Genomic DNA, 25,860 nt, shown 5'->3' with positions numbered 1-25,860 from the left:
CGAAGACGCCTATTCCACATCATTCAAAGGTGCCATAATAGGTATTCATTGAACTTTTAACTACTTATCCCGCCATTGCATATATTGAGTCGAAATTTTAGAGACATCGATTCGATTTAAGATAAGACGAACACAAAAACAAAACTCGAATTTAAGCCACCTCTAATATTTACCTCGACGAAATCTCATTTAGTCATTTTCACTGCCAGCTATTTAAACTTTTCTTTACGTTGTTTCTGTTCTTCAGTTCCAATAAACCTAAACTACTAACGATATACATCTCGAGACATGCTTGTATAATACACTATTGACATCCACACATGTTTCTTTTCTATGTCGTCACCATAACTAAAACGAAGCCGTAATCTTCTCACGCTACAAATCCAATACGTTCTCTCATCATCGTCCAAATTTATCTTACGAAACACTTGACCTTTCATTGAAATTGACCCTATGCCACAAAGAATACCACTAATGTAAGGGTCTTGGAGCCAATGATGTGTGCGATACGAGCCCAGCAGACGCAGCAGCTGAACTCTTTTTAGCCACCGCAGTTTTGGCATCCAACATTATTGCTTTGCACTTCAGTGAATGGATAATAACGCCAGCGATGACTACTCCTCATCGACCTGAGTTCTGGAAGTTGTAGTTGTTGCTTTTTCCCTTTCACCCTGTTAACGGAAACTTAGTGCGTTTCCGACGGGGCTTGCTAGCAACATTTCAAATCGCTGGAATATTATGGAATGTCTACGAGAATGATGATTTCATGCACGCAGAATGAACATACGCGTGGATTTTTCTGAAGTTCTTCATTCTTCTCGCCGTCGCGACTACCGCGATTCTTCTTATTCTGTTTTGCCACAAGTGAATAAGAGAAGATAAAAACAACGTACACAGAACGATGTTATGAGCACAAAAACATAATGTATTGACTGTGTGTCTATTTGATCAATTGCTATTATTTAGTTGAATCTTTGAAAAGCGACTTGCGAGTATCGAAAACGTTGAGTTCGTGATGTTTTTTTAATCGAATTTTTCTAGTAGTCCTTGACAACCTTTGTTCCATGCTCCGATTCCATGTAACTGATTTATGTGCAAGTGTTTTCATCGATAGGATCTTTATTGCCAGGCTTATAATAGACCATGCTGAAGTGTTTGGCTACTCCTACACGTGTTCATTATGCATTGGCATTTGGCACTTCGCACTGAAGCAAGTACTTTCTAAAAAGGTCAATCAAGACTCGAAGAGCATAGTTAATTGCTTTAATTAACTATTACTTTAATTAATTTGGTTTTACATCCGAAAAATAAAGCAATACGATCAATTACTGTAATTACTATTATTTTTCCTATCACAAACTAAATTTAACGCTAACTGAAGCACGTACATTGCATACCTTATTTTCAGTTCGACGACTACCTGTAAGTCGCCGCTGACATCCCCTTGTGTGGTCGGAACTTCACTATACAGCACATGCTGACAATAAAAAATTTTATCTAATTAGCACTTTTTTATTATTAGCACTTTTAATTATTTAGAGACCAAGCTATCTTTTCAGATAAACAGTAGCTATGATGTATTTTTATAGAGTATTGAGCAAGTGTTACTCCACTCGATAACAACGGTGCGTTAATGCATGCGACTGAGAGGGTTGCAGGTAGACTGAGACCTATCCTTCACAACCAATGTGAAGTGAAATTAGTATATTTATCGTTTCCGTTTCCATATTCAGTGTGCATATTACACCTGAATATATAGCCTATTTGGTAGGTAGAACTCTCTAAAATTTACGTGTATAATGGCCAAAATTCAGAAGATTACAAACTTCGTTACCACCCTTCAATTTGCATTACAATTTGTAAAAAAAAACCTTCCTATACCACAGAGAGACTCCGGTTACGTTACAAAATTACGTTGATATCACTGTTGTCTCCAGACAGCCCGGTAGTAGATTCAAGGCGAAACACTGGAGATATCGTCTAAAATGTTCCACTTAATTCCACCTGATTTCGTGAGGAAACGATAGCGAATGGCTATAGGGTATTCGCAGCTTTTAGTTCATATAGATGACAATTGTTGTCTTTGGTTGGTCAGGCACTTCAATTGCGGTGCAACAGTAGCCAGCATATGTAACTGAGCAACGTTTGATCCCTTTGAAAATTGCGGTTGAAGGCGCAAATATTCGCCCATTGAGTCTGCGTACGTGTACATATTGTACGTAAATCTTTCTGTTATCTCCAATATGGGCAACGAGGACAACCAATGTATCAGTCTTTAATAGCAGAATTCAGACGCAAGGAGTGTCATGAATTGAACGGTGAACGGGGAGGGCCTGTAGACGGTGCTAAAAAATGACAATAGTAAGAAACGCACGCGGCAGACGATTCAAGGTGACGGCTCCAATAACATAATCTTAAAAGGTCCAATGATCTGGCCTGGCATCCTTTTAAATACGCATCAGTAACAACTGTCGTCTAATATCGGAAGTATTACATATTGCAAATAAAATATGCATAGTGCATGTACCGTCACACTCTAATATGCTAATGTCCATCGCAGCTGCACAAACCACTAGTAATGTTAATACGGGAAATATGGCAGGATCAAGTTGACGTCAATATACTGAGACCAGACGGTTTCAATAACTGTCCTGAGGCTTTGCCTTTATTGCGTCTAATGCATTTATTCCAAAAAAGACACTGCTAAATAAGAGACCATGTTGACTGAGAGATGTTTTGTAATAGCTGATTTGCTGTTTGCGCCTGTACCTTTATTACCTTATTTTGATGTTGAGTGTATTTGTTTGCGCCGATGCTCCCATATTCCGGCATAGCGACAACTGCCGTTTACCTTCCTGCTTTTAATGCTTAATAGTTGTTCAATTTAGGCGGTCATAGAATTTGTTTTTGAATTTTCGTTCGACCGCGTTTGTGGCTAGAATTTATTTGCACGCGCTTGCCATGGTTATTGCCAGACTTAATTGTGGTTTTATTGCTAACGCAGTTGACCTTATCCTCTTCCTGCTTCGCTTTGCAAAACACGCTGAGATTCTAAATAATGCAAACAAGACTATTCAGGATCGACACACGTGCTAAATGGCCACGTGCCAGACCGGAAACATAAGGGCACCAAATTCGAAATCAGACAACCCATGCAGATGGGGTGGCTGCACATAAGTAATTGCTAGCCATGCGACAGCAACGGTATCCGAGTTTTTCACAGAGTTAGTCGAATTTCGTTGAGTAATTGTTTGTATTAATACTTCTAATTTTTTATTCATTCTTATTCAATCATTTTTAATGCTTAGGTTCCAAGTGCTAAATGCCAGCGATCAAAAATGCATACCCAAAAATATCGCTTTAGTTAGTTACTTGTTAGACTAATCCTCCTGTGTTACCCAGGAGCTGATAGTAAAGCTGTCATTGCTCTTAGACCTTTATGAATGTATAAATAAAGATAAGAGATGCACGGTTGCCTTTTAACAGACAGAATAAAACTTGTCAGAATAGTATACTCTTTGTAAGATTTCGTTTCTGGTAAAAATCTTAAACTAATAAAATATATTATAGGTTTAAGCCCTCTTTAGACCCTAAGATTTTGCTGCAGCTAAAGAAAAAATAAATGATTCAGATTATACGAAACTTCCACGATTTTGCAGGATTCGTATTTTTGGCGCGCAAACGTTCCTTTTGCTTAACTTAACATAAAGGCACAAAGGATATGCATGATTAGTTTTACCGAAATAATTTGAAAACACCGGGCGGGCCAAATATAAGGTGCTAGGTCACCGGCACCAAGTTTTAGTCGGTGGAAGTTTTTTGTTATCTCGACGAACACTCTAACCGTGAAGCTCTGTGTCCATAACTTATTTTTTTCTCCGTTTTTAAAAAACATGCATGAGTAGTCTGCAGAACACACGTACATGCATAGCGCCACGTGCACTATACGGATACGATCAACGATATTAGACATTCCTATTGCTTTCATTTCCAGCATGACCCTGCTACCATTGAATTACGATCCATTAAGCATAATTGTACGATACATGCATTTTTTCCTTGCTCTAAATAAGCAACAGAGTGAGTCGGCAGCTACGAATTGTATCCTTTTTATTATAACGATATATTTTCTTCGGAAGCATGTATTCCTTAAGCCATACAAGACATCTTTATTATTTAATCAAAATTTTTTTAGTTTTTGTAATATAGTCACAATACTGGAAGGTGCGGAGAAATTTTTACACTGTTTTAAAATGATGATTCTGTTCCAATCACTACGAATCTAAACAAGTGGCAGCCTGGCATTCGACAACAGAGACAACTTTTCTTTTTCCTTCTTCGCTCTATCTGAACAAATTCGTTTTCCATGTGATGCGGAATGTGCTGCAATTTCCTATAATGTCATTAAGGTATATTTTTTGCGCTAGTTACAAGTCATCTATAGGTTTCTTGGAGATGTTGCGAACTTTGCATGCAGCATTTTTGAGTGCATCGCACTTCAAGGCACCCTTCAGTTGCTCAGCCACCGATCTGCTATCCATCTGTTTGTCATAAGCGTACTACCAAAATAATATTGCAAAATATAACAATAAGCACTAGGGCGAAGTGACGACACCTTTCTAGAGCTGCAAGCTCGCGCATCTCACATGTTTGATATATTCGCTCTGGACTGGCCGTTGCTAGCCGATGAACAAACAGAGCATGATGATACATATACATGTGTGTGTATATATTATGAATGCCGTTTACAGAGCCCGACACTTCGGGGGCACCGAGTTCGCTGACGACTTCCAAGACTCGAAAGAAAAAATCTCCGGTGGGGCCGGGCAGCCAAAATCAGCCAAACACTGCCAACACGCAGCCTGTATCGTCCGTAAATAGTCCAACCAAGAATATCTACGGTACGAAACGAAGCAATTCAGCTGAAATTAGCTGGCTGGCTGGTGAGGTAGTTGCCTTCCACAGCCTACTCACTTCACTACACAATACAGATAGATCTATTCAATGCACAATACAAAGAAAAAGGACTCTTAAAAGGACCTTAAAAAAGGACTCAGAGATATACATTGGTTACCCCGACAATATCGCATTTTTTCCTAACGACAATAGTAATAATTGTGTGCTGTGTAAAATTTTAAGCAACGTTGGGCTTTGCTTGGGTTTCGGACACAGAATATTTGTTTGTGGAAAGTTTTTTTTTGTATGAATACTTAATGCTAAGTAGATTAAGTATAGTATTTGCTGTAACTTACAGATAGAGCTGTTTGTCAATCTATATTATTATGTTTAACTACTGTTACTGTACAATATGCGGAAGTTTGCCATTTAATACAGCCAATCACGGAAATAACTCACATTAGGAGGACTTTTCGAGTTATTAACACAACATTCGAGCTGAACGTCCGTGGTAGCGGTGGCCGTGGTAAACGTGTGGAGCATTTACTAATAATAATAATAACAAAATGTCCGGGCAGACGCGCTGTGTATAGATCGGTGACTCGTGTCAAAAGCTACTTTGTTGATTTCGATAATTCGATATTATGCTTACGCGCAGTAGAAGGAACTATATTATAAGAGAGCTGATAAAAACCTTAGAGAAAATTAGTTTTTTAAAAAAAACTCATGATTTACTAACCGAATCAAACCTATTGTTGAAATGAAACAGACTCTTTGCTCTTAGAAACAGATAGCTGGCCTGCATAAATTTCGTCATAAAGCTTGGTAGTTGACGACTACAAACAGTATTCATTCCTAAAATCATCTCGGCCGCGTGTTTATTGGTATTGTTATGTAAGGATCATTATGTTGTATAATATCCCTTAGAATTTTTGTTTACTTTCAGCAATTTTGAGACAGCCATGTATAAGTCTATCTCGTAGAATTCTTATATATTGTAACGCAATAAATATATGGATCTAATGTGATATATTCTCAATTTACCTTGTACAAATAACACAACTAATCCAACAAGCGAATGATCGATTATATAAAAACAGGCATACTAGATTAAAAAATACAGGATATACCACAAATTTCCGGCCAGTTTAAAAAAGTCTTTCATCAAATTGTTGCAGGATCGTTTCGCATCTATCAGAGTAGAAAAAGATAATAAGTTGTGCAACTTATTGCAATAAACGATTCAACGCCGTACTTGTAATAAAAGCATTCTTGTTGAAATGTCCAAAAATTCTTAGCCCATTTAGTGTACTAGCGTATTTAAGCTACAGAAATTCAGATGTGCGGTTATAGTTGATTTAAAAAAAAGTATGTCTGCCTAGTCTCGAGAGTCAACATTTTCGAAGCACCAATTGATAAACCCGCTTCATCTAAACGCTGCCAACGATTATAGGTACGACGGCTGCTTATGCGAAGCAGCTAATCTTTGGGAGCAAGGCGAATAAGAACGGTTCAACGGCGGCGGCGGCGGCGCCACCATCTGGTACAGGCGGAGGTAGGTTTGTTTCCTTTGCCCTTATAGCCACGTAATCAATGGCCTGTTCTGAGTAAAGTTCAGTTGGGTTTGTTTCTCAGCGGATCGGATATGGTTTCGACACACATTTGGAGACTACGCGGTTAAGAGGCCAAGGTGCATACCTCACAGTCTTTATTGTGCTGTCTAACGAGACGCTAAAAGCGGAAGTTGTCGGGCACTATGGGCCGAGGGCAGGCAAAGGAAAAGAATTGCGTTTCTTTTAGCTTTGGTAAAGGGTAAATAACGTTTTTATCGGATAGGCGAACATCTGTCAATATAAATACGAGGTACGATGGGAAAAAAGTTTGACAGTGATTAGAAAATAATGACTATGGCATGAATTAGCAAGGTTTTCAGTTTATGAAAAATACACACAGCGCACAGTATACAAATAGGATGTGTGTTGATAGCACTACTGTTGTTGTTATTATGGTAGTGTCGTTTGGTTAATACATTGCGATCAACATAAGGATTGAAAACCGATAAAATGGCGGCTAAAATATCGGTCGTTTTGAAGTTTTTTTTTGAACATTTGTCCATATCTTAGTCGATTGTTAAATAATAGTATTACGTTGCGTCTAGGGTATGGCGGTGTAAAGCCAAATTGCAAATCTGTAAGTAACATCGCATTCAGATATTTGCTTTTACATTTATCTGATGCGTTGATAGCTTACAGTGCGGTTCGATAAGGGCTACACAATCGTTGAGATTTTTCCACTGAGACTATTTTCTAATTTTCATGCCATGACTGTTGCTGCAACAGCATAATGCATAGTCGAACTAGTTGTTTAAGTTAGAAATCACATTGATTGCGCCAAGGCAGGATGCAAAGATATCCGCGTGATAGTATAATGATAATGTATTTGCCCACTAAACCTTGGGACTCGTGGTGGTCTAGGTTCGAATATGGGCGTAAAGAAATCTTTTTTTCGTGGTGGGAATTAGCCGTTTGAAGCCGTGACTAGGCTTAAGTACTGGGCATAAAACTCTTAATATTTCATGTGAGATGCAAAGGCATATAGGCCATTTTCACAAAAAACCTATAGTAACAAGGTTAGGCTTAGCTGGTGTAAGGCCTTTCCAGTAAGCGACCGTTCTTCAGGTACCTCTGGAAACTGCGAGGTCATGGAGTACCGCATTCGTTTGATGAGGGGTGTTAATCGGTGTTTCTTTACGTACGATGACCTGCAGGCGGAGGAGTTGGTGGCATGCGGCACGCTGAGAGCTACACATCACGACGGAACAGCTCGGAGCCGAATATTTATGAGGAGATTGGCTCCAGCTGTTATTCGGAATACGGCCTGCCGCAGATGCTTCAACAGCAACAACAGCAACAACCGCAAGCCAATGCAGGACCGCAGCAAGGTAAGACATCAATCATGTTTTTCATAGAATTCTATCAATCGGGTTCTCGTTATAACTGTTTAGTATTATCTAACCGTTATACTGATCCGCTCCAATTGATAATATTCATTCATATTACAAGAACAAGTGCGTGAAGGTTACGTTATCTCGAATGACTTGGTAAGTTTAGTTCAGAACCTGTGTCGTACTTTGTGGAACAAGCGTTCAGAAAGAAGGTATATATCGAATCTACTTGCAAGAGAAAGCACAACGCGCGGGATATATCTAGATGTGGCCCATGTGGAAATGTTGGTTCGTCTGGAGGTTTGATTTGCATTCGTCAACTGCCGAGACGATTGACGAGACATTAGGGCAGGGGAAAGCTGAAGCCAAAAATGATAAGAACTAGCAAATATTTATTTAATTATATATAAGCAGGTAGGATTGGCTCTGTGCAATAATATTTGTTTGAAGATGTCGCATCGCCTATTGTAGACGCATAAAATAAGATTGCACGTATTTTGAAGGGACTGACAAACAACACTGGCGATTTTCTCACTAGGTGTTTGCGCTGAGGTCAGCCGCGTTGAAGAAAGCCATGCGCACATTTTGGAGAATCTCAATCTTGAAGTGGAGTCGATGCTTATGCCTCCGGCTGAACAAGCTGCCCATCTAAAGGCCGCACCGGCGAGTAACGGTAGCGCAGGTCTTGTTAACGGCTCGCAGGCAACGACACCCAAAGAACAACGTGAAAACAATAGGGATGAGGTGGTCAAGCAGCATAGTATGCCAGTAACAGGTACGGTCATCGTCGAAATCTACGTATACCTACTGTATTTATTAATCTTGGTGCTGTCTGCTTAATATTAGGTCCTTTTTTTAGTAAAAGTTTTGTTCGATATTTATTAGGTGTATATCTGAGAATGTTATAGCTGGAGAAGTGGATTTTCTCTTTGTAAAAATTTTGGTTTAAGGGTTGTTTTCTTGACCGAATAGTATCCTTTTTTCACAAGAAAAGTTATATACTGAAGGGTTTCGGTGCCAACTGAGGACTTGCGATGAGACGAGTCCAGATACTTATCTTTATTTTCCTATACATATCTCTACGTTTTCGCACCTAAAAGCGAGACAAAGTCGACGGCGTAGACACGCAAAGCCAGTGCCACCTCGCCGTTGTTAAGCAATATTATGATCACAGCGACGGGCAGTGTCGTACACGTCTCAGTGCATTCTGTAGTTTAGTGGTACAATTTCCTTCGCTTAAACAGTGTACAAGTAACTATTGTTGTAGCAACAATTAAACGGTACCCTAGCTAACACACATGATTTAAACTATTTAATGCCTGTCTGCTCGGCTGTAGCGTTCTTCATTACAGTTACTGTGACTGTAGGACGAATGATTCACTATCCTAGATGCTATTGAGAAGCTCCAAGCTGCAGATAAGCTAGCTTTTTGTGGGAATTGTTTCGCATAATTTGTTCTCCTGACGGTATTCTGTTTTTTTACATTGAACTCCACGTAGGAGCCTTCGCTCATGCCACTAATTCAGAGCAACCTGCTCAACAATATAATGACGGTAGTCGGCAGCATTGCCATAAAGGTTGCCTCATTAAAATGTGCAAATTGATGAAAAGACTCTATGCAAACGTACCAATATGTATAATAAATATTTTAGGTCCATTACTAGCTTTAAGCATTGCTTTAGACGATCCAGCATAAATATGTCGGAAATTAGATTGCTACGTGCCGTAAAGTTTATCGAAGACTGATCTGTACATCATCACGAAGACACACAAGTATACAAATCAAATGTAGTAGATTGGTCCTAGTTAAAAATATCTTTATTGTCGAGCGAAACATTGTTTATTTAGTTATCCTACCTACATTCTAACTCTAACAGCAACTTAGAAGGAAGAACCGCTGCGGCTAAAAAACCAGAATGTGCTTTTGAAGTCTGAACAGACTTTGCTTAAGAAGTAGTCTTACATAGTATTGCTTGTTATTACCGGTACATATAGGAAAGTTGTTGACGAAGCAAAACGCGTTGTCAAACAGCTCCTCGTCAGGAGCAGACCATGTGTACCAATTATATGATGACGGACATAAGGATAACGACAACATCTACGAGGAGGTAGACATTTACCAAAGGCAGTTAGGCCTGGGTATGGCAGGAGGTCTCGGTGGACTAGGTTTGGCCGGTCTTGCAGGACTCGGACAGGGGGTTCCAGAACACAGCCTCACTAGATGGTTCTCGACGAGAGCGCGAAAGGACTCCAGAAGGCTGGCTTCTCAGCAGAACCTCAATAACCTTCAGCAGCCACCCGGCCAAGGTAAGTCGACAACAATGGACTAGACAGTGTTACGTAAGCTTATTAGAGACGTGTTCGGATAAGTTATACTGTGATTATTGCGCCAGCTTTGAACTTAACGGTGTTTTGTGAGCGTATCGTTACCTCTATTACTCTTTCACCGTTTCATACTTCGCATCTTGACATATCGCTATCTTATTTAGCAGAAAGAAGCGCATTTTTAAGTGCAAAGCGTTGTGAAGTTTTTATAAAGCCTAGCATCGATATTTTCCTGTAAAGTGGCTTAAGCGCACCCTAATAAAAATTACGTACTACCGCAGATTAGCTTGAGCGCTAGTTGATATTATCTGATACATGATAACACGCCGTTTGTGTCATCAACATCATATAACGCGTTCGTTTTTTTGTCCACGTGAATATTTTCTGGCAATTCTGCAGAAAGCGGCTGCAACGGTGGCGCAGGCGGAGGCGTAGCTGGCGAAGGGGGTGGTGAATATGAATGTGACCCTCTGTGGACGGGTTCAGGACCCCGCGGAAGGAAGCAACGCCGGCCACCTCTCAGTCTTCCGCCTATGCCGCAAGGTTTAAGTCCGGAACAGGTCAAACGACGTCTCATTGTGAACACGATTGTCGAGTCCGAGAACTGCTATGTTTCGGCGCTTCATAGGTAATCATGAAGTGCGATAAACACTCTAAAAACGTAAAAGATGCCTGCTACCTGGGAGATGCTATATTGAAATAGCGAAATCCGCGCAATTTACCTTGAGTATTTCGAAGGTTGGTCTTCGCCGAGGTGTTTTGCAAGTGTTTCGTCAATATGGGACACAGTCGTCTGATGTGGACTTCGAGTGTAATATCTAAACGTAACTTATTCTCTATAAATACAGTTAATCTTATACCCTAATAAATGGAAAGATTCTTTTTTTAGGTTAATTGTCGATTTCAAGCAGCCACTGCAGCGATGTTCGCCACCATTGCTATCTGCTCATAAGGTATGAGAATGACTGTTATACATGCATATATAGAGCGGAGTAAAAATAGGGTTACAGGGCAAAAAGACTTGAATGTACAACTATGGAAAATTTTAGCTTCGAGTCTCGAAGAGCATCGACTTACAGTTAGAACAGAAGTAGGTATCAACTGGAAGCTTTTTCTCCTTTGGAAGATAATTTTTTTTACCTTTGGACGTACGTTATTCTTCCCCTTAGGCCTATTTCTGCCACACTCAACAATATTTCTTACAGACTAAATGGTAGAAGATTATACATCGGGGTTCAATTGTTCTGCATCTAATCCGCTAACAGAATCGCAATTCGTCATTATTAAATATTGATCCGTATGAATGTCTTCGTCTTTAAGAAGCTTAAAATTTTACAAAACTATCAAGTTAGAGCGTGTTATAATCCATAATAATTTTAGTTTGATTAGATCTTTCCCACCGTCTTCCTTCTATGGTAGTCATGGATACTAGAACAAACATCGACATTTATGGTTAACTATATTGTTCTAGGTGGATATTATGTTCCATCGGGTAGAGCAGATCCTTCAATGTCACACAATTTTCGGAATTGCTCTTACGCAGTGCGTTTGGGAGTGGGACCAGAAAGTAAGTCGATGGCGCATCAAAACCACCCCAACCAACTTATTTACAGCCATAATTAAAAAGATCTAAGACTACGTTGCCACACGAAATGTGTAAAATAGCTCTTTATAAATAAAATAGGCCATTACATGACCAATATGATATTATGTAAGGCGAAATAGTTTGTTTTAACTAAGCATTCATAAAAGGTCTTCAATACACTTGTCCTTTTATCTAAATATTCATTTTTGTCGTTTTCATACAATTCTTTTATCGACATCCTTACATTTGTGTCAACTAGGAAATGTTAGGAGACGTTTTTCTTGCGGCCTTTTCAAAGAACCACGTCCTCGAAATTTACTCGGACTTTGTGAACAATTTTACGACAGCTATGGACACAGCACGTCAAGCCTCTGCTTCAAAGCCCCAGTTGGCGCACTTCCTTAAGGTAAGCTGACCGAAGAAGGTGACCTCACAAACAAACGCACAAATCAATGACAACAATTCTCTATGTCAGTACCAATTTCGATGCTTTGACGAGCGATTAAATAAGTTTATGCAGAATTCACTGGTTGGCGTTTTTCGTATAACATTGAGATGAAGCGAACATTCACTGGTATCGTTCGCATTCGTTAAAACATCGAAGCTTTGAACAACGTACTTAGTATCTTAAACGTAAAGTCACGTTACCGTGCTAAACTATATGATGCGTGATTTAGTGTTTGGCACATTTTTATTTTTAATATTACTCGTGAGGCATTGGTTCCAACTCGTATAGCTGACTATGCGTGCAATTCGGTATGTCTACACTCCGCTGATGTCTCTAATGATGGACTAAACTCATGTGCGATGTACATAATTATGCCAATGTGCACGATTTCCAATCGTGAGATCGCCGGTTCCCGACTCGTATCTGTTGATTAGTTTAAAGTATCTTGGTTATTTGTTATTTTTTCGTACTCGTAATCGATGTGGACAGCTCTAAGAATCGAACCAAACATGTACAAGGTTTAGTCACTGAAAGAATATTTAACTAAAGATCCACAGAGACAGAGAGGCACTATTGAACAATCTGTCGGGTCTGACCACTTCATAGGCCTTCAAGCCAACTATCTTTCTGACCTATCTGGGCTCTCCTTCCACTAACGCTTTCGGTATGTCTATCGCTTTTCTCTCCTTGGAATTGACACAACTTCCTTTTACGTCTAGGAAATGTCCTTATTCTTGAGTGTAATATGCTCTTTTTATGCGCTTCATTATTATGGTAAACGGATAAGTAACGAATACTATGCTGTCATAGAAAAACACTTATGTGTTGATTGGGTATAGACCGCCATGTTTTTGGTAAATACGACTGGACATTTTTAGGTAGCTAAGAGAAAATACACGTAATTAAATTGCTCAAACACAACTGATTTGTTTTAGTCGTAGATAGAGCCTAATCATAGGTAAATATAGCATAATTCCAAATCATAGCATAACTTCATGGATCAGAAAACCTTGGAGAATCCCCGACGCTGGGAGTGCCGTTCATTTCCCTTCGCGCAGCTCTACGGGTTTCTAGACTAAAAGCTAGGTACGCCGATGTTATAGACTCAGTCATCTGGTGTTACTAGAACTACGACGTATAATTGAAAGAGCGTTGTAGCATCGTTCTTTGTGAGCGCCTGTCAGGCGACCTTGTGATCAACACGTCTGCGCCCGCTAAATGGCGCAATAGCCGTGGTGCACCTTTTTCCGTTGTTGTTTATTTCTCTGTCGTTGTAGGCGCCAACGTCGGGGCTTCTTCATGATGCCAGCCTCGCCGTGCACGCGGGTATTCCTCACCAGTATCGGAAGGTAACCGAAGCAAATCCGAAGTTGCTCATTTCCCCCAAACAGAAGAAAGACTTAGAATACTTTTGAGTAGTGATCGTTATTTGTTTTTGAGTATGGGTGTGAAAATGTTTTTTGTGTCTGTGTGGATGCGTGCCCGGCGTGTGGTCTATATATGTGTATAAATAACAAGACGTAAGCTTAGGACCACTCGGTGGCACGTGGTCATTACTTTTTCGCCTGGTCTGCTCATCGAGGATCGCGCAATATGGCTTGACTTCAGTATAACCCTAGTGAAGATAAATTGATTTCCTGGAATGAGCCCTATTGGAAATTAATGTTTGGTTGTCTGCGTTTTCAAATAAAGTGTTCATTGATGTTTGTCGACTTCGGTAGTTTAGTAGCAATAAACAACGCAGTAGAAATTAGGTATACTGATGTGTTGCTCCTTCTCGACAAGGGAGCGTTTTAATTCAGCGTTCTTGTTTACGAATAGGTATTCAAATAGTATGTTGAGTAGAAAAGTATTTGTTGATTACTTTAATTGCCCTAGGGCAGTTGCTGGTTTCGCTTGATAGCGCACGCTTCCATTCCACTATCCCTCGCTGTGTTGTGCATGTTGTATGGGTTACATATGAATATATGCATGCTCCATATATAGACACTTCATTTTTTTTTTGATGTAGCTAGATTCGTAATAACATCCGGCTTACGGAGTTCCAACAGTCGATAGTTCCTTCATAATGTGCTTTAATAGCCGCATGCCGATAGCAGAGTACTGGCAGCTTTTTGCATGAGCCTCGGATAAGTAGCTATAATACGACTTAAGGGTGAAAATGTACTAGCAGCCTTCTAGTGATTTTCCGTGTAGCACAATGCGAAAATTCTGATACAAAAACGTTCAGTTTATTCGGCTTACTGTTATTTGCCTTTACCGGATATAAATCTAATGGCGAAATGATTAATACTTCGTTAGTTAGTACTAATAATTAGTTACGATAAATTTTATTCTGTTCTAGAATGCCACTGCATAAAGATGTTTCTTTAGATAATAAGCCCTTTTCTCGAGTTCTGCAGCATGTCAGTTTCCAATTAACGCGCTTAATAATCTAGGTAGATAGCATGAATACTTTCTGTTAATGACGTGTGCTTTTTCCGTTATATCAATGTATCAGACTGTACGTACAATATCTAACACGTTAATTTATCTTGTCGTTGACGTTGCGCTCGTCACCGCGTCTTCTGCCCTGCTCCGCTTCGTCAGATGCGACAGGTATACAGTAGTGACCGATTGGGCTTTTACGGATTGATGGTGAAACCGGTTCAGCGGTTTCCGCAATTTATCTTGCTTCTACAAGATCTACTAGCAAACACCCCAAGCGAGCATCAGGATCGGCTTAGTCTGGAGCTCGCGCTCACACAGCTTGAGTGTCTGGCTGAGGCACTCAATGAGCGGAAACGGATCTGCGAGCAGAATCAAGCCGCTCGCGAACTAGCAAAATCGCTTGGTAGTGCAAAGGTTCGTATAGAGGCTTGTCACGTTGGTTCAAAACGAAACTCAATTTCAAAATAGAGCCTGCTGAGGTAAACCAACTAAGTGTATCATCAAACAAACAACAGATGGAGCGACTAAAGTTTGTCTTAACACCCTATTGATCTGAAGTTGATATTGTATATGAGGAAAAACTAAACTCGCTGTCCTTTATTCGATAATCCTTAAGGGACTATATTGAGTTTCCTGCTATCATGTGTGTTACTGGTTGCTTTGACCTTTGTCGGTCTCTTTGTATACGCAGAGAGCGAAAATGGCTCTATAAATTCAACAAATTTGTTTTTACCCAGATTGGATCAAAGGGAGTGGAACAGCTGCTGGTACGACAGGACGACGCGAGTCAATTGGAAATGGACTCGACAGGGTTGGTCGTGAAGACGAAGGCGAGACGCCTACTGATGTTAAGCGATACGCTGGTGTGCGCCTCAGGCGACGGAAAGAACAACGTCAAGTGGAGCGTGCCCATCGTCGAGGTAAGTAAACGATCTTCAAAAGCTACTCTACTATCCATATCACTATCTCTGTGGCTAAAAGATTTGTTGACTATAGCAGTTAATACTTGTACGTCGTTGGTTATGCTCGATAATCTAAGATCATGATCAATTGTTCGCATACTTTGCAACGATCTATGAAAATAATGACTGTAGAGTCCATTGAGCATGAGAGCCTGATTTTTTTCATTTTTAAAATGATCAAGGGGTTTACTATCTAACTTGTTTTCCGCGCTGTTTCGACATACGCAGATTATACAGACTATAATAGACAAATAGACATGGAAAATATTAGTCGGTGCTTCCCCGGTGTAGCGGGTCGCGTAAATATTTTGATTAGATTATTTCGGTTCGGTGTTGGCTTTTCAAAACCTATCTGCTCCGTGTCAGATTGTGACCGCACAGAAGCCCTCCACTGTAAAAAAATATGGCTATAGAGTTTTTAGAAGGCGTAGAACACGGATGAATGAAGTTCCGGTAAATACCCAGGCATAACGTTTGCATAACTACAGCGAGCGTGTATAATGTTTATCACCAAAATAAACATTGACTACTGCTTAGAAGCTAGGCTTGACTTAGCTACGGTTTCCTGTGACGTTTGATGTGATTTCAACGACTTTCAATTTTTTGTTTAGACCAATGCTCTCTCGGCGGAATGGGCTGAGAGCTTCGTTTTGTTGCTGAGGGTCATTAATAAGGTGGATAAGCTATTGGGTTACCAATGGTTAGAAAACAGCGTCAGTTGAGAATAGAATCGGCATTAAGGTAAAAAAGAATAGAGCCATTTTGGACGTTATCGATGACCAAAATAGAAGAGACTCCCTCAGCTCCATGTCCAATTGAGGTTATAATAAGGTCTCAGAATAACTTGGTAAAGGGTACACGCGTTCTATTTATAGCCTGGTTGCCAACTAAAACTGTGTCGCTTTTAGCAGCTTTGGTGACAAGTGTGGTGCCGCTATACTCACTTTGACAGCTGCCTGAACAGCTGCCGTTTTAGCATTACTGGGGACTGCCATGTTATGACTAACGGGTCTTGGGTTACTTCGAAGTAACCGGCTCCTCACATAAAATGGTCATCACTTTCGATTCAATAATATTACGAGTGAAAGGACAAATCGTAAAGCCATGGTCGTGCTTAATTTACTACTGTTATCGTAATTCGCTGGGCCTATGAATGAGGTTAACCTATAGTATCGTTAGCGGACACTGATCTCGTGAAATCGAAGCTAAAAACAACTTAAAAATATACATGAACGGTTGGTACTACTATAACGAACAGTTATATTACTACGCATTGAAGCTGTTCTGAGTTAGTTAGTGACTTTGAGGAAGGTACTTATGTTCGTATTTTGTCGAACCTGTCTGTGTCCTAGAGAACCCTGAATTCATTAATGATGTAACCACTGTCGAGGTGCTGTTACCGGGCCAGCCTAAAACGAATGCCGATGTCAACGATCCTTGAGCGGTTTCCTCTATTGTCGAAGTACGTACAGTTAGTTATGTTATGAATCTCTCCTTAAGCTTTGGGTTGGACAATTAAGATGACTTGGTGTCGCTCTCTTCAAGACGCTATTGAGGACATTTGATAGGGTGGGGTAACTATTAGACGAAAAAGTATATTCAATATGTTTGGGCCGGGATGGGTGAGCTCGTGAGCACGGCAAATACCGATGGCTTTCGATGTTTCGTTGGTGTTCATGGTGCAGCTTTTGCTGCTGCTGATGCTGTCGTTGGCGTCGTCGTCGTTGTCGCCTCCGCCTGGCGAACGGAAATAACCCTGGAAGGCAACTGAGAGACAAGGGTTGGTTTGCTGGTTGACGAGGGTGATAGCGTGGTTCGAACGTTAGATATTGTCCTCGTTGATCCTCGTAACGGTGATGTTCTCTGAGTATCCGACGTTCTTGATATGCGCAGTCTTCTGCCCTGTGCTGTTATAGCATTTGTACTTTTTCCGTTCGCCATTCGATTTGTCACTGTTTTACTTGAGCTATGGAACGGTGACCGAGTTGTTTGTGTGTATAACCTGCCGTGAGCAATTACTACCTGTAGGTAAAAACGTAAACGAAATTCCTTATTGTGTAATGCGCTGTCTGATCCTTACTTGTGTATGTATCGACATAACATAAAAGCTAGAGATTTAAACAAAGTAAGATTTATTCGCGAGAACCTATTTGGAATCCAAAGTCTGTCTCTGGTCAGTATAGATGTGCTCAAAAGATACGGCATAGATAACCTTTTGAAGCGGACTCGGGTATAATTGCAGTATCCCACTAGTTGGGGGTGTCATCACTATTACCTTCGGTAAGCATCGATGAATTCGTTGATACCTAATGCCGTTGTTGAGAACTGTGCGTATGCATTTGACTATAGGCACATAGGCCGTAAGGCGACCGTTAACTTGGTATGCATCCTCTTTCGGAACGGTTATCTGTACCAAAAGAAACAGTTGACAAAGAAACACACTTTAAAACGTACTGATCTACCAAATAGCAACCATCAGGTACTTCGCATATTACTGATACACGCTTCACCTTTGAAGGCTCACTTCGGTTACACAAGCAGAAATGGCAACGCATTAGTGAGGGCTAGTGCACAAAGGACAGGGATCAGTGACATCAACGCGGTTATATACAGCACATTCTGAAGTTTGACAAACCGAAGGTTTCAAACAGCGCGTTTCAAACGTTTGCCGGCGATCTATAGCAGAATCCGCAGGGCTTTTTAGAGTACGGCGGGAAGTCTTGTCCTGTTGTTTATACTCATTGGAACTTTATCTTAACCGCTTCACAACATAGTTTCATCATTATATTCACTGTTCAATCTTACCTGAATGGTTCCGTCGGGCAAGACCGTACGGCGAAGTATCCTAGCGTAGTGACGTTGCGGGTGTCCCACTTCACAAATGGCTATCAAGCAAAGTAACAATATCTGATTCCACGTAATTTGACTGTGACGTTCCTGAGCCATGGGGGCACCGACTTTCTGCCCGTACAGGTTATACCGTTTTTTCGAAGTGACGAAATTTTATTTCAGATAATAACAGCTAATAACTTAGAAGATAGTAGGTCGCTGATCACGATCGCTTATTAGTCTTTTGTTCTGAAGATACTTTACACAAGCAAGAGTCAGACAAAGCCTTTCCTGAACTAATCTGCATCATTAAATAGAACCGTATGTGGAATTGCAGCATTGAAATAAGACTTTCGATACGATACATTGTTATATTTGTTAATCGCTCTAAATAGAAATTCAGAACCTCGCGGCCATGACCCAATCATGTCCCGGTTGTTCTCTGAATATACATGAGTTCGTATTCCGAATCGAATAAGCCTAGGATTACTAATGAACTACATGCAGGCAATAATAGCAATTGATTAAAAAGGCGAGTTAACGTAGAAAGTGCCCATCAAAACTGCATTTTAGTTTGCCGAACAGCTTAGATATCAGGGGCAAAACTCGAGGTATCAGCCCTAATTGTATTTGATATTACAGGTACAAGTTATTTTTCTCTTTGTTTTTCTTCATGAACTTGATTTGCCACCTATAAACCACTCACCACCCGACGATGCTCTTGGCTAGTTACATAAGACAGTTTTATAATTCGAATTTAACCGTTATCCTCGCAAGAGGTCTTTGGCCTACTAAACTCCCTACTATCGTTGATACTTCGAACGAACCTTCGATAACTGTCCGTGAAGTTTATTGATTATCGGAGCTCAGTTCTTCTAAGAATGATATAACCGCCCTTTTCTCTAATCGTATATCATCCAGACAATGGCAGACGTCCTACTGTCTTGCTTGAATGTTTCGATTCAATTTTATTTTGTTTCGTTGGTAGTTACAGATCGCTGGCGATTGCAGCGCCGATATTGTCGTAAGCATCCAGTTGATACAGTTATTGACAGTGAGCTTCGATTTCAGCATACCACATAGAGCATCATTCTAGACTACTGTACTAGCAGCAGCTGAACTGAAAGGGGAAATCTGTCAATATTGACAACGCTGCCTCGACGGCAGCATCTGTCAATTACCTACATCTCTATAGGCTTTCTGATAGACACAAAGGACAATAGGGGGAAACTGAACGCTTTGGGCTGGCAAGCCAACAGTTAATGTCAATAGAGTTTACACAATTGTTTAGGTAGGCGTTAATAATAACAGCATTATCTAATGCAGTACAGGCTCTGAACTGAAAGAATGTCTAAAAAGCTATACTGAATGAAATGGAGGAAAAATAAACTGTTCCTCGTCAATTGACAAGGTTGATCAACCTTGGTTTTTCATTTGGTTTGAGTAACCAAATAAATTAGAAAATTGGATATAACTATCGTGCCGTACTCGGCAGTCGGATTAGTGGAAAGAAACGTCGTTCAGGCTGACGCCAGATCAATTTTTATGAAGCATCATTTTGTGTGTTGGCGTGTTTGTTTACTACTCTATTTTTTGTCCGTATGGGAGCAGAAGATGTAGATAATGAAGTGGAGGCTCCTTCAGAATGATTTTGCCAAACATACAACGCTGCCGTTATGTCCTCATTATATATATATATATATATATATAGCTGCGTTAGGCTGGCTTGCATTAATGTATAAAGATTTTTTTGTTAATCGTAGATTCTGATTTTCTACTCTAACGTCAAAACACTTTTCTCTTTGTAGCCTCGGGGTTGGCAAAGCGAATGATTGCATTGGACTTATTATCCACTGAGGTATTAATTGAACACTTCCAGTATTCAGAAGTCAGCAAACAATATGGACCTTCAGTGCATTATTAGAAATGTCGTATACACCAAAGTTTAGTCCACAAATAGTATTTGTTTGATCCTGTCATTAGATGTAACCACCGTCAGGTGGATAAGGTTTCTTATTATGGAGCTATTCAGCTGCTTCTACGCCCGTTGTAGAAAGGCAAATGTTGCCCAAACATAGCCAAATAAAGGGGTTCCTAACATAAAAAAACAGCAGTCTCAAAACATGAGCTCCCTATTGCTGTCATGCTTTATAGTATCAACGGCAGACGTAGCGACTGGCATGCCGTCGTCAGATTTTCAAAAACGTCCATTTTGGCTTCCTCTGGGGGCTGACATATGAACACAAGTTAGTTACAAGGTGGAGGGCACACGAGCTGTTCTGTAAACGGAACATAAACATGCTTTGTTCATTTTCTCGCTTTTATCATGCTGCAGTAGTGATAATAGCAGCTATAACGATAAAAATAATACTAGAGTGTTGGAAATGATTAATTTAGGCTAGAGCAGACGTGCATAGGGTCAGCGTCGCTTTACTGACCTCCTTCAATTTAGATCAGTTCTAACTTGCATGGCCGCAGTTCCCTATTCTAGCAGCAATTATTTGTTGCGGCCATTAAATTTTATTGCCATAGCGTTATGTGATCGAAATATTTGGGAGATAAGGGAAAGAATGACAGCGCGTTTGCCTCAGAGCTTAGCCATTCTTCTTATAGTGTTCGTTCCTATTGTTCAGCGATTCGATATATTCCTTTCATTTAGTCATCGTTTTAGCATAGGATCAGGCTATGGAACCGTGCTGCTATAGTCTGGGCACGCACATTGTTAAACATTGTTAAAACGGTCTCAGGCTATCATTTTTGTGTGACTGTATGTGTTTGCGTGTAGGATGTGCTAGAAGTAAACGCCTTGGTGACGTGTTTAGCTACGTTCATGTTAACCCTTAGGTAACGTCGACGTTCCAAGCTTTGTCGTTAGTATTTCCTTTTTTTTTCTTAATTTGTTCCAGGTGGAAGTTTTGGAGGACCTTTCAGCGCGCAGTCTGCTAGCAGGACGCGCGGCACTTGCGACGACGCCGCATTTTCTCATGCCGCATTCAGACGATGCGAAGCAGGCCGCTATTGACGAGCTGGCCGATCTCGTACACGATCTCGAAGTGATGAACAGGTAAATGCGCTGTTTGACACGTTTAGACTTTGCGACCGTCCAGAAGCAGACAACGCGGAAATAGCTGAACGCCTTACCATTACGCGCTTGGCCAATCTTCGTTTCGCTCGGGCTTCCTTTAAGTGTTGCAACATTAGAAGCGTCATCAATACACTAGTTTCATATTTAAAGTTACCATAAACCAGCAGTGTTAGGTCAGTAACAGAATGGACCTTGAACACGTTTTGAAGAGCCTTGTGCTAATGAAACAATAAACTTGAGCTCCTATTGAAAAGCCGTCTGCGTTAGATTTTAAAAGCCAGCGAATAACAACTCACAGAAGTTTGCAGAACACAGTGCTCTTACGACCTATAGTATTATTCCTATTTCTCTTTCCACGTATGGGCTGCCTATGATACATCAACGGATTCAACATCTGAAATTTTCCGTGTTTAGAGCACTCCAATAGGGTTTAAAGAGAAACATGACATAGAAAAATAAGTTGGCAGTTGCAAAATCTTTAGTCAATTAATTTGCCTAAAAATGCTCATTTTAGGTTCCAAATGTTAGGTGACATTCACTTCACTTCACTTTACTGTATTGTTATTATTTATGATAATTTCAATAAAGTAACTATTACATGTAATATTGCATTATCTGTACGCCTCCGCAGAGTTTGTGGATTAGTAGCGACGCTGAAGCGGCCTCCGTCGGCACTGCCACCGGTTGAAGCGCTGTTTCAGGCAGCCCGATGCATTCAGGAGGCGATCAAGGCCAAGGAAGAGGAGGTGGCGGCAACAGATAGCGCCTGTCTCCAGCTGTGTGTGCCCGTCAAGGGATCAATATTCTTTCAGTTCTGCAGCTCGACGACGAAGCGGGACTGGCTAACGGACCTGCGGTTATGCAAGATGTGGTTAGACTCAGATAACCAGCCGGCATGGGAGACGCTGCCGACGGCGCTGGCCAACGAAGCGCAGTTGGTCGTCAATAAACACCCGCTACTGTCGAAAGTGATGCCATTATTCCAGGCCACCCAGGCCACCGAAGTGAATTGCGGTTGCTACTACACCGCTCTCTCGAAGCCCAACGGCGAGAAGAGCTTCCAGCCACCCCATTATCTATGGCTGTGCAGTACCGACGGCATCAATTCGCACATGGTCATTCTTCAGCAGGGTTTATCGGGAGGGCACTCAATGCGGCCTGTCGGAGCATTCGACCTGCCGGAAAGCCAAATAACGGCCATGGAATGTGCGCCTCCGCCACGCGAATGGTGTCCTGCGGGCCAGGCCCTCGAAGATGTGGCGGAAACTGTCTGGATTGCGACGGAATCTAAAAGGTGCGGACGAAATGTAGAGTTGCACCGCTGTGTCAACATGTGGTGTTAATATATAGCATTTGCATGATCAGTCCGTGATGGAATTTTCTGTTGCATCTTGATTTGAGTTATTGCTTTCTTAATTAGTATATATTGTACAATACCTTTTTAATGTGCTACACACTTCTCCGTCTGTGCACAGATGTCTGTATGTGTATATAAAGGTGTGGTTATTAAATCTAACTGGCTAACAACTGCACAACTGAGAGTTGTATTGCAGATTTCGGCCAGTACGTATCTCAACAACGCCAGCTACCTGCTCATTATAGTACCCACCAATGATATACTTCACCAACGTGACACCCCATTCACATAGACACCACAAGGAATTCCACAGTAATAAATGCCCACGTACATACAGAATTAAACTGAATCGTTTAATTAACTTTGTTTACCTTTTCTCTTTACGCTTTCTTATCACTATCATTATTGTTATCATCATCATCAGGTTGATCCTCTTGCTGGCGTCGTGTCCGGACAAATGGACTGAAGTTGGAAACACGCTGGTCACGTCGCCCGCTACGCAGATCAAATACTTCAACGCTAATGTATACGTGGCCCTGTCGAATGGGCAGATCTACGTATACTCTCGGCTATCGGACGGCACAGGTGCGTGGGACCTTGATCATCCGATTGTCGTGACACTGGGTGCTGACCCAGTAACGTCGCTGCTTGCATGCGCACGCCAAGAGGCGCTGCTGGCGGCATGCGGGCCCAAAATTTGGCGCATTGATGGCCACTCACAGCAGGTGCTCGACGAGCACGAGCTTCATGTGCACCACGGACACAGCAATCAATTCCATCCCGACCGGGAACGTCCCGAGCAGGGAGAGCACGCTAACCTTATAGCGGCGGCTGGCACGGGATTATGGGTAAGTCAGGTTCTTTTGTTGTCGAGGACCTTTGTTTTTGAGGAGCGACGAAATTCACGCTGTTCAATTTCGGCTGCCACGTTCTCAGTAGTAGCTTAAACCGGGACTAGACGGACTTCGTTCTCTGTCGGGAGATGTTTGGAGCAACACTTAACGGCAGTGATGCTGTAAATTTCAAAATATATATTAGTAGTAGCAGTTATCGCTGGTGTACGATTGTCTTGGAAATGGCTAGGTAAATAGTCTCATCTATATAAATAATGCTAATAAAAATCGTTATCCTAATTACATTGTAATATTATGCTAACGTTCGTTGCCCGACTTAAATAGGTCTCAACCGTAAATTCAAGCCTGCTATGTCTCTACCATCTGGAGACTTTCAAACATCTTCAAGACATCGATGTCTCACCACCAGTCGTGCAGATGCTGAAAACACCAGCTGCATCAGTTTTTATCACATCGTTACAGGTGTCACGGGGCCTACTCTGGGCTGGCACCAATGTCGGCGTTGTGGTTACCTTGCCACTGCCAAAACTCGAGGGTATCCCCTTAGTGCCCCGTGGTTCAGTGTCTGCATCTTACCATGGCCACCAGGGCGCGGTTACGTTTTTGATAAGCCTCGGTCCTTCAGATCACCCTTCGTCAGGGATCTCAGGGGGCTTACCTGGGCTACCAACGAGTGGCATGGGCGTCAGTCAACCAGCACAGACGTCAAACAATGGCCAAACGGGCGATGGCGAATCGATCTATGACTTGTACGCGGACTTGATGCATCTACAGGAATACGAATTTTATGACGAGTCGTCGGAGCGCCTCAATCGCTCGGAGCCGGAACTAATCCAACTGGCTGACCCTGCAAGTCGGCCTCGGTGCGTACGACATCCCCTTATTACCAAAGCACCTTATATAATTTACGTATTTTCGAAAGTTATTACACTAGCCGTAAGACCCTAACCATATAATTAACTGTAATTGTTTTTCATTCTATCCTTTACCACTTCTATTTCTTTAACGATCTTATTAATTACGTCTATACTAGGTTTCTTTGAAAGCAGTAAGGCATTATCTTGATTACTGTATTGTTATTGATCGTCGACAGGTCGTGGGATATGTCCAGTATGGATGTGTCGGCCCGTGGCAGTGAAGCGGACGATACTGAAACCTCGCAGCAGAGCGAGACGCCTTTACATCCAGCTCCAGCGGCCACGCCACCCGCGCCCGCTGCCAGTAACCTCATATCACCATTGGTAAACGTGGCGGCTAAGACCTACGGAACTCTCCGAACACTTAAGAAAGGCAAGACCAAACAGCGGCCTCCACCGAATGCCGAAACATCTGGGAATATCGCCAACACCCCACCGAGCGTCAGTGGTGCCAAAAGCAGGTGAGCATTAAGGGGGTGGAGAAAAAAATTAATCGTCGAACAACGCGCTGTTTTCCACTGAGCTTACTGCCGAACTAGTTGTTTCAGTGTCAACACTTGTTGACGAGCAAGAGATCATTCACTTGATAAGCAGAAATTTGAACAAGTCCTGTGGATTAGGCATGCCATATGCATGTATCTACAATGTGTTTAGTTGTAGAAGTATGCGTTGTATCGTGTGATCACCTGTTATGTACTGACATGAATTCTATAGCATGAGGTCATCTTAATGTGACTCACTTTTTTTCCTAAGCTATGACTATTTTAATCCAGGCATATTCATAGGTCTATCTGGGTAGTCCTTGATTTTGCCCTTGAACTAAATTTGGTCTTGCTGTTGGTTTTACAGGAATCAACGACGTCGTACGGTACTTACTTTGACCGGCGGATGCGGATACGTGAATTTCAAAAAGGGAGGCGCACTCACTGGGGGCGGTGGCGATGCATGTGTCTTAGTGTGGGAGACTAAGGTTAGACAGGCCTAAACGAAGGCCTGCTGCAGGCCACTGCAGTAAGACTCGACAACAAAATCTGCTCAGTAAGACCTGCGAGCGACCTTCGCCTACCCTAATTACCGCCTAACCTTTATTATAAAAATCCTATATATATCTTTTCCTAGCCGGCCGCCTAAGCGGTACAAGCGACTTGAGGCTGGCCTACCGATACCGTTTCTAGTAATGATCCTCTGACAAGATCCATCACCTATTGCTATTATTTCGCGCTCGTCG

General features: G+C 41.5%; 2 protein-coding genes across 6 annotated transcripts in view; one reads left to right on the top strand and one right to left on the bottom strand.

Moving 5' to 3' along the window:
* LOC111252523 (rho guanine nucleotide exchange factor 10-like protein) overlaps window positions 1-25,860 on the top strand; it is a 41,226-nt gene that overhangs the window by 4,435 nt on the left and 10,931 nt on the right. For 2 of the 5 annotated variants that reach the window (XR_002674255.2, XR_015329654.1), the window contains exons 2-19: window positions 4,752-4,901; window positions 6,350-6,451; window positions 7,664-7,837; window positions 8,379-8,615; window positions 9,836-10,147; window positions 10,565-10,793; window positions 11,055-11,118; window positions 11,637-11,732; window positions 12,010-12,156; window positions 13,476-13,547; window positions 14,788-15,042; window positions 15,366-15,548; window positions 21,326-21,483; window positions 22,136-22,798; window positions 23,286-23,709; window positions 24,040-24,578; window positions 24,809-25,093; window positions 25,482-25,670. Coding sequence is in view for 1 of the 5 variants with exons in the window: in XM_022810599.2 (XP_022666334.1) it covers window positions 4,752-4,901; window positions 6,350-6,451; window positions 7,664-7,837; window positions 8,379-8,615; window positions 9,836-10,147; window positions 10,565-10,793; window positions 11,055-11,118; window positions 11,637-11,732; window positions 12,010-12,156; window positions 13,476-13,547; window positions 14,788-15,042; window positions 15,366-15,548; window positions 21,326-21,483; window positions 22,136-22,798; window positions 23,286-23,709; window positions 24,040-24,578; window positions 24,809-25,093; window positions 25,482-25,617 (4,226 nt within the window). In the remaining 4 variants the exon portion in view is untranslated. Of the gene's footprint in view, window positions 1-4,751; window positions 4,902-6,349; window positions 6,452-7,663; window positions 7,838-8,378; window positions 8,616-9,835; window positions 10,148-10,564; window positions 10,794-11,054; window positions 11,119-11,636; window positions 11,733-12,009; window positions 12,157-13,475; window positions 13,548-14,787; window positions 15,043-15,365; window positions 15,549-21,325; window positions 21,484-22,135; window positions 22,799-23,285; window positions 23,710-24,039; window positions 24,579-24,808; window positions 25,094-25,481; window positions 25,855-25,860 lie in introns of those variants that run through there. The other 3 variants (XM_022810599.2, XR_015329657.1, XR_015329656.1) reach the window with 3 other exon arrangements.
* On the bottom strand, window positions 15,544-23,366 carry LOC147754917 (uncharacterized). Its single transcript, XM_086992103.1, has 4 exons — window positions 23,233-23,366; window positions 18,396-18,677; window positions 17,866-17,997; window positions 15,544-17,612 (listed from the first exon to the last, which is right to left on the bottom strand). The coding sequence occupies exons 2-4, from the start codon at window positions 18,534-18,536 to the stop codon at window positions 17,265-17,267; spliced, it is 621 nt and encodes a 206-aa protein (XP_086848229.1). The 5' UTR covers window positions 18,537-18,677; window positions 23,233-23,366; the 3' UTR covers window positions 15,544-17,264.

This window comes from Varroa destructor, unplaced genomic scaffold, assembly GCF_002443255.2.
Source record: "Varroa destructor unplaced genomic scaffold, Vdes_3.0 BEIS01000006.1, whole genome shotgun sequence".
Classification (NCBI taxonomy): Eukaryota; Metazoa; Arthropoda; class Arachnida; order Mesostigmata; family Varroidae; genus Varroa; species Varroa destructor.
Note: the sequence above shows the minus strand (reverse complement) of the source record. Positions and strands in the feature narration are given on the sequence as shown.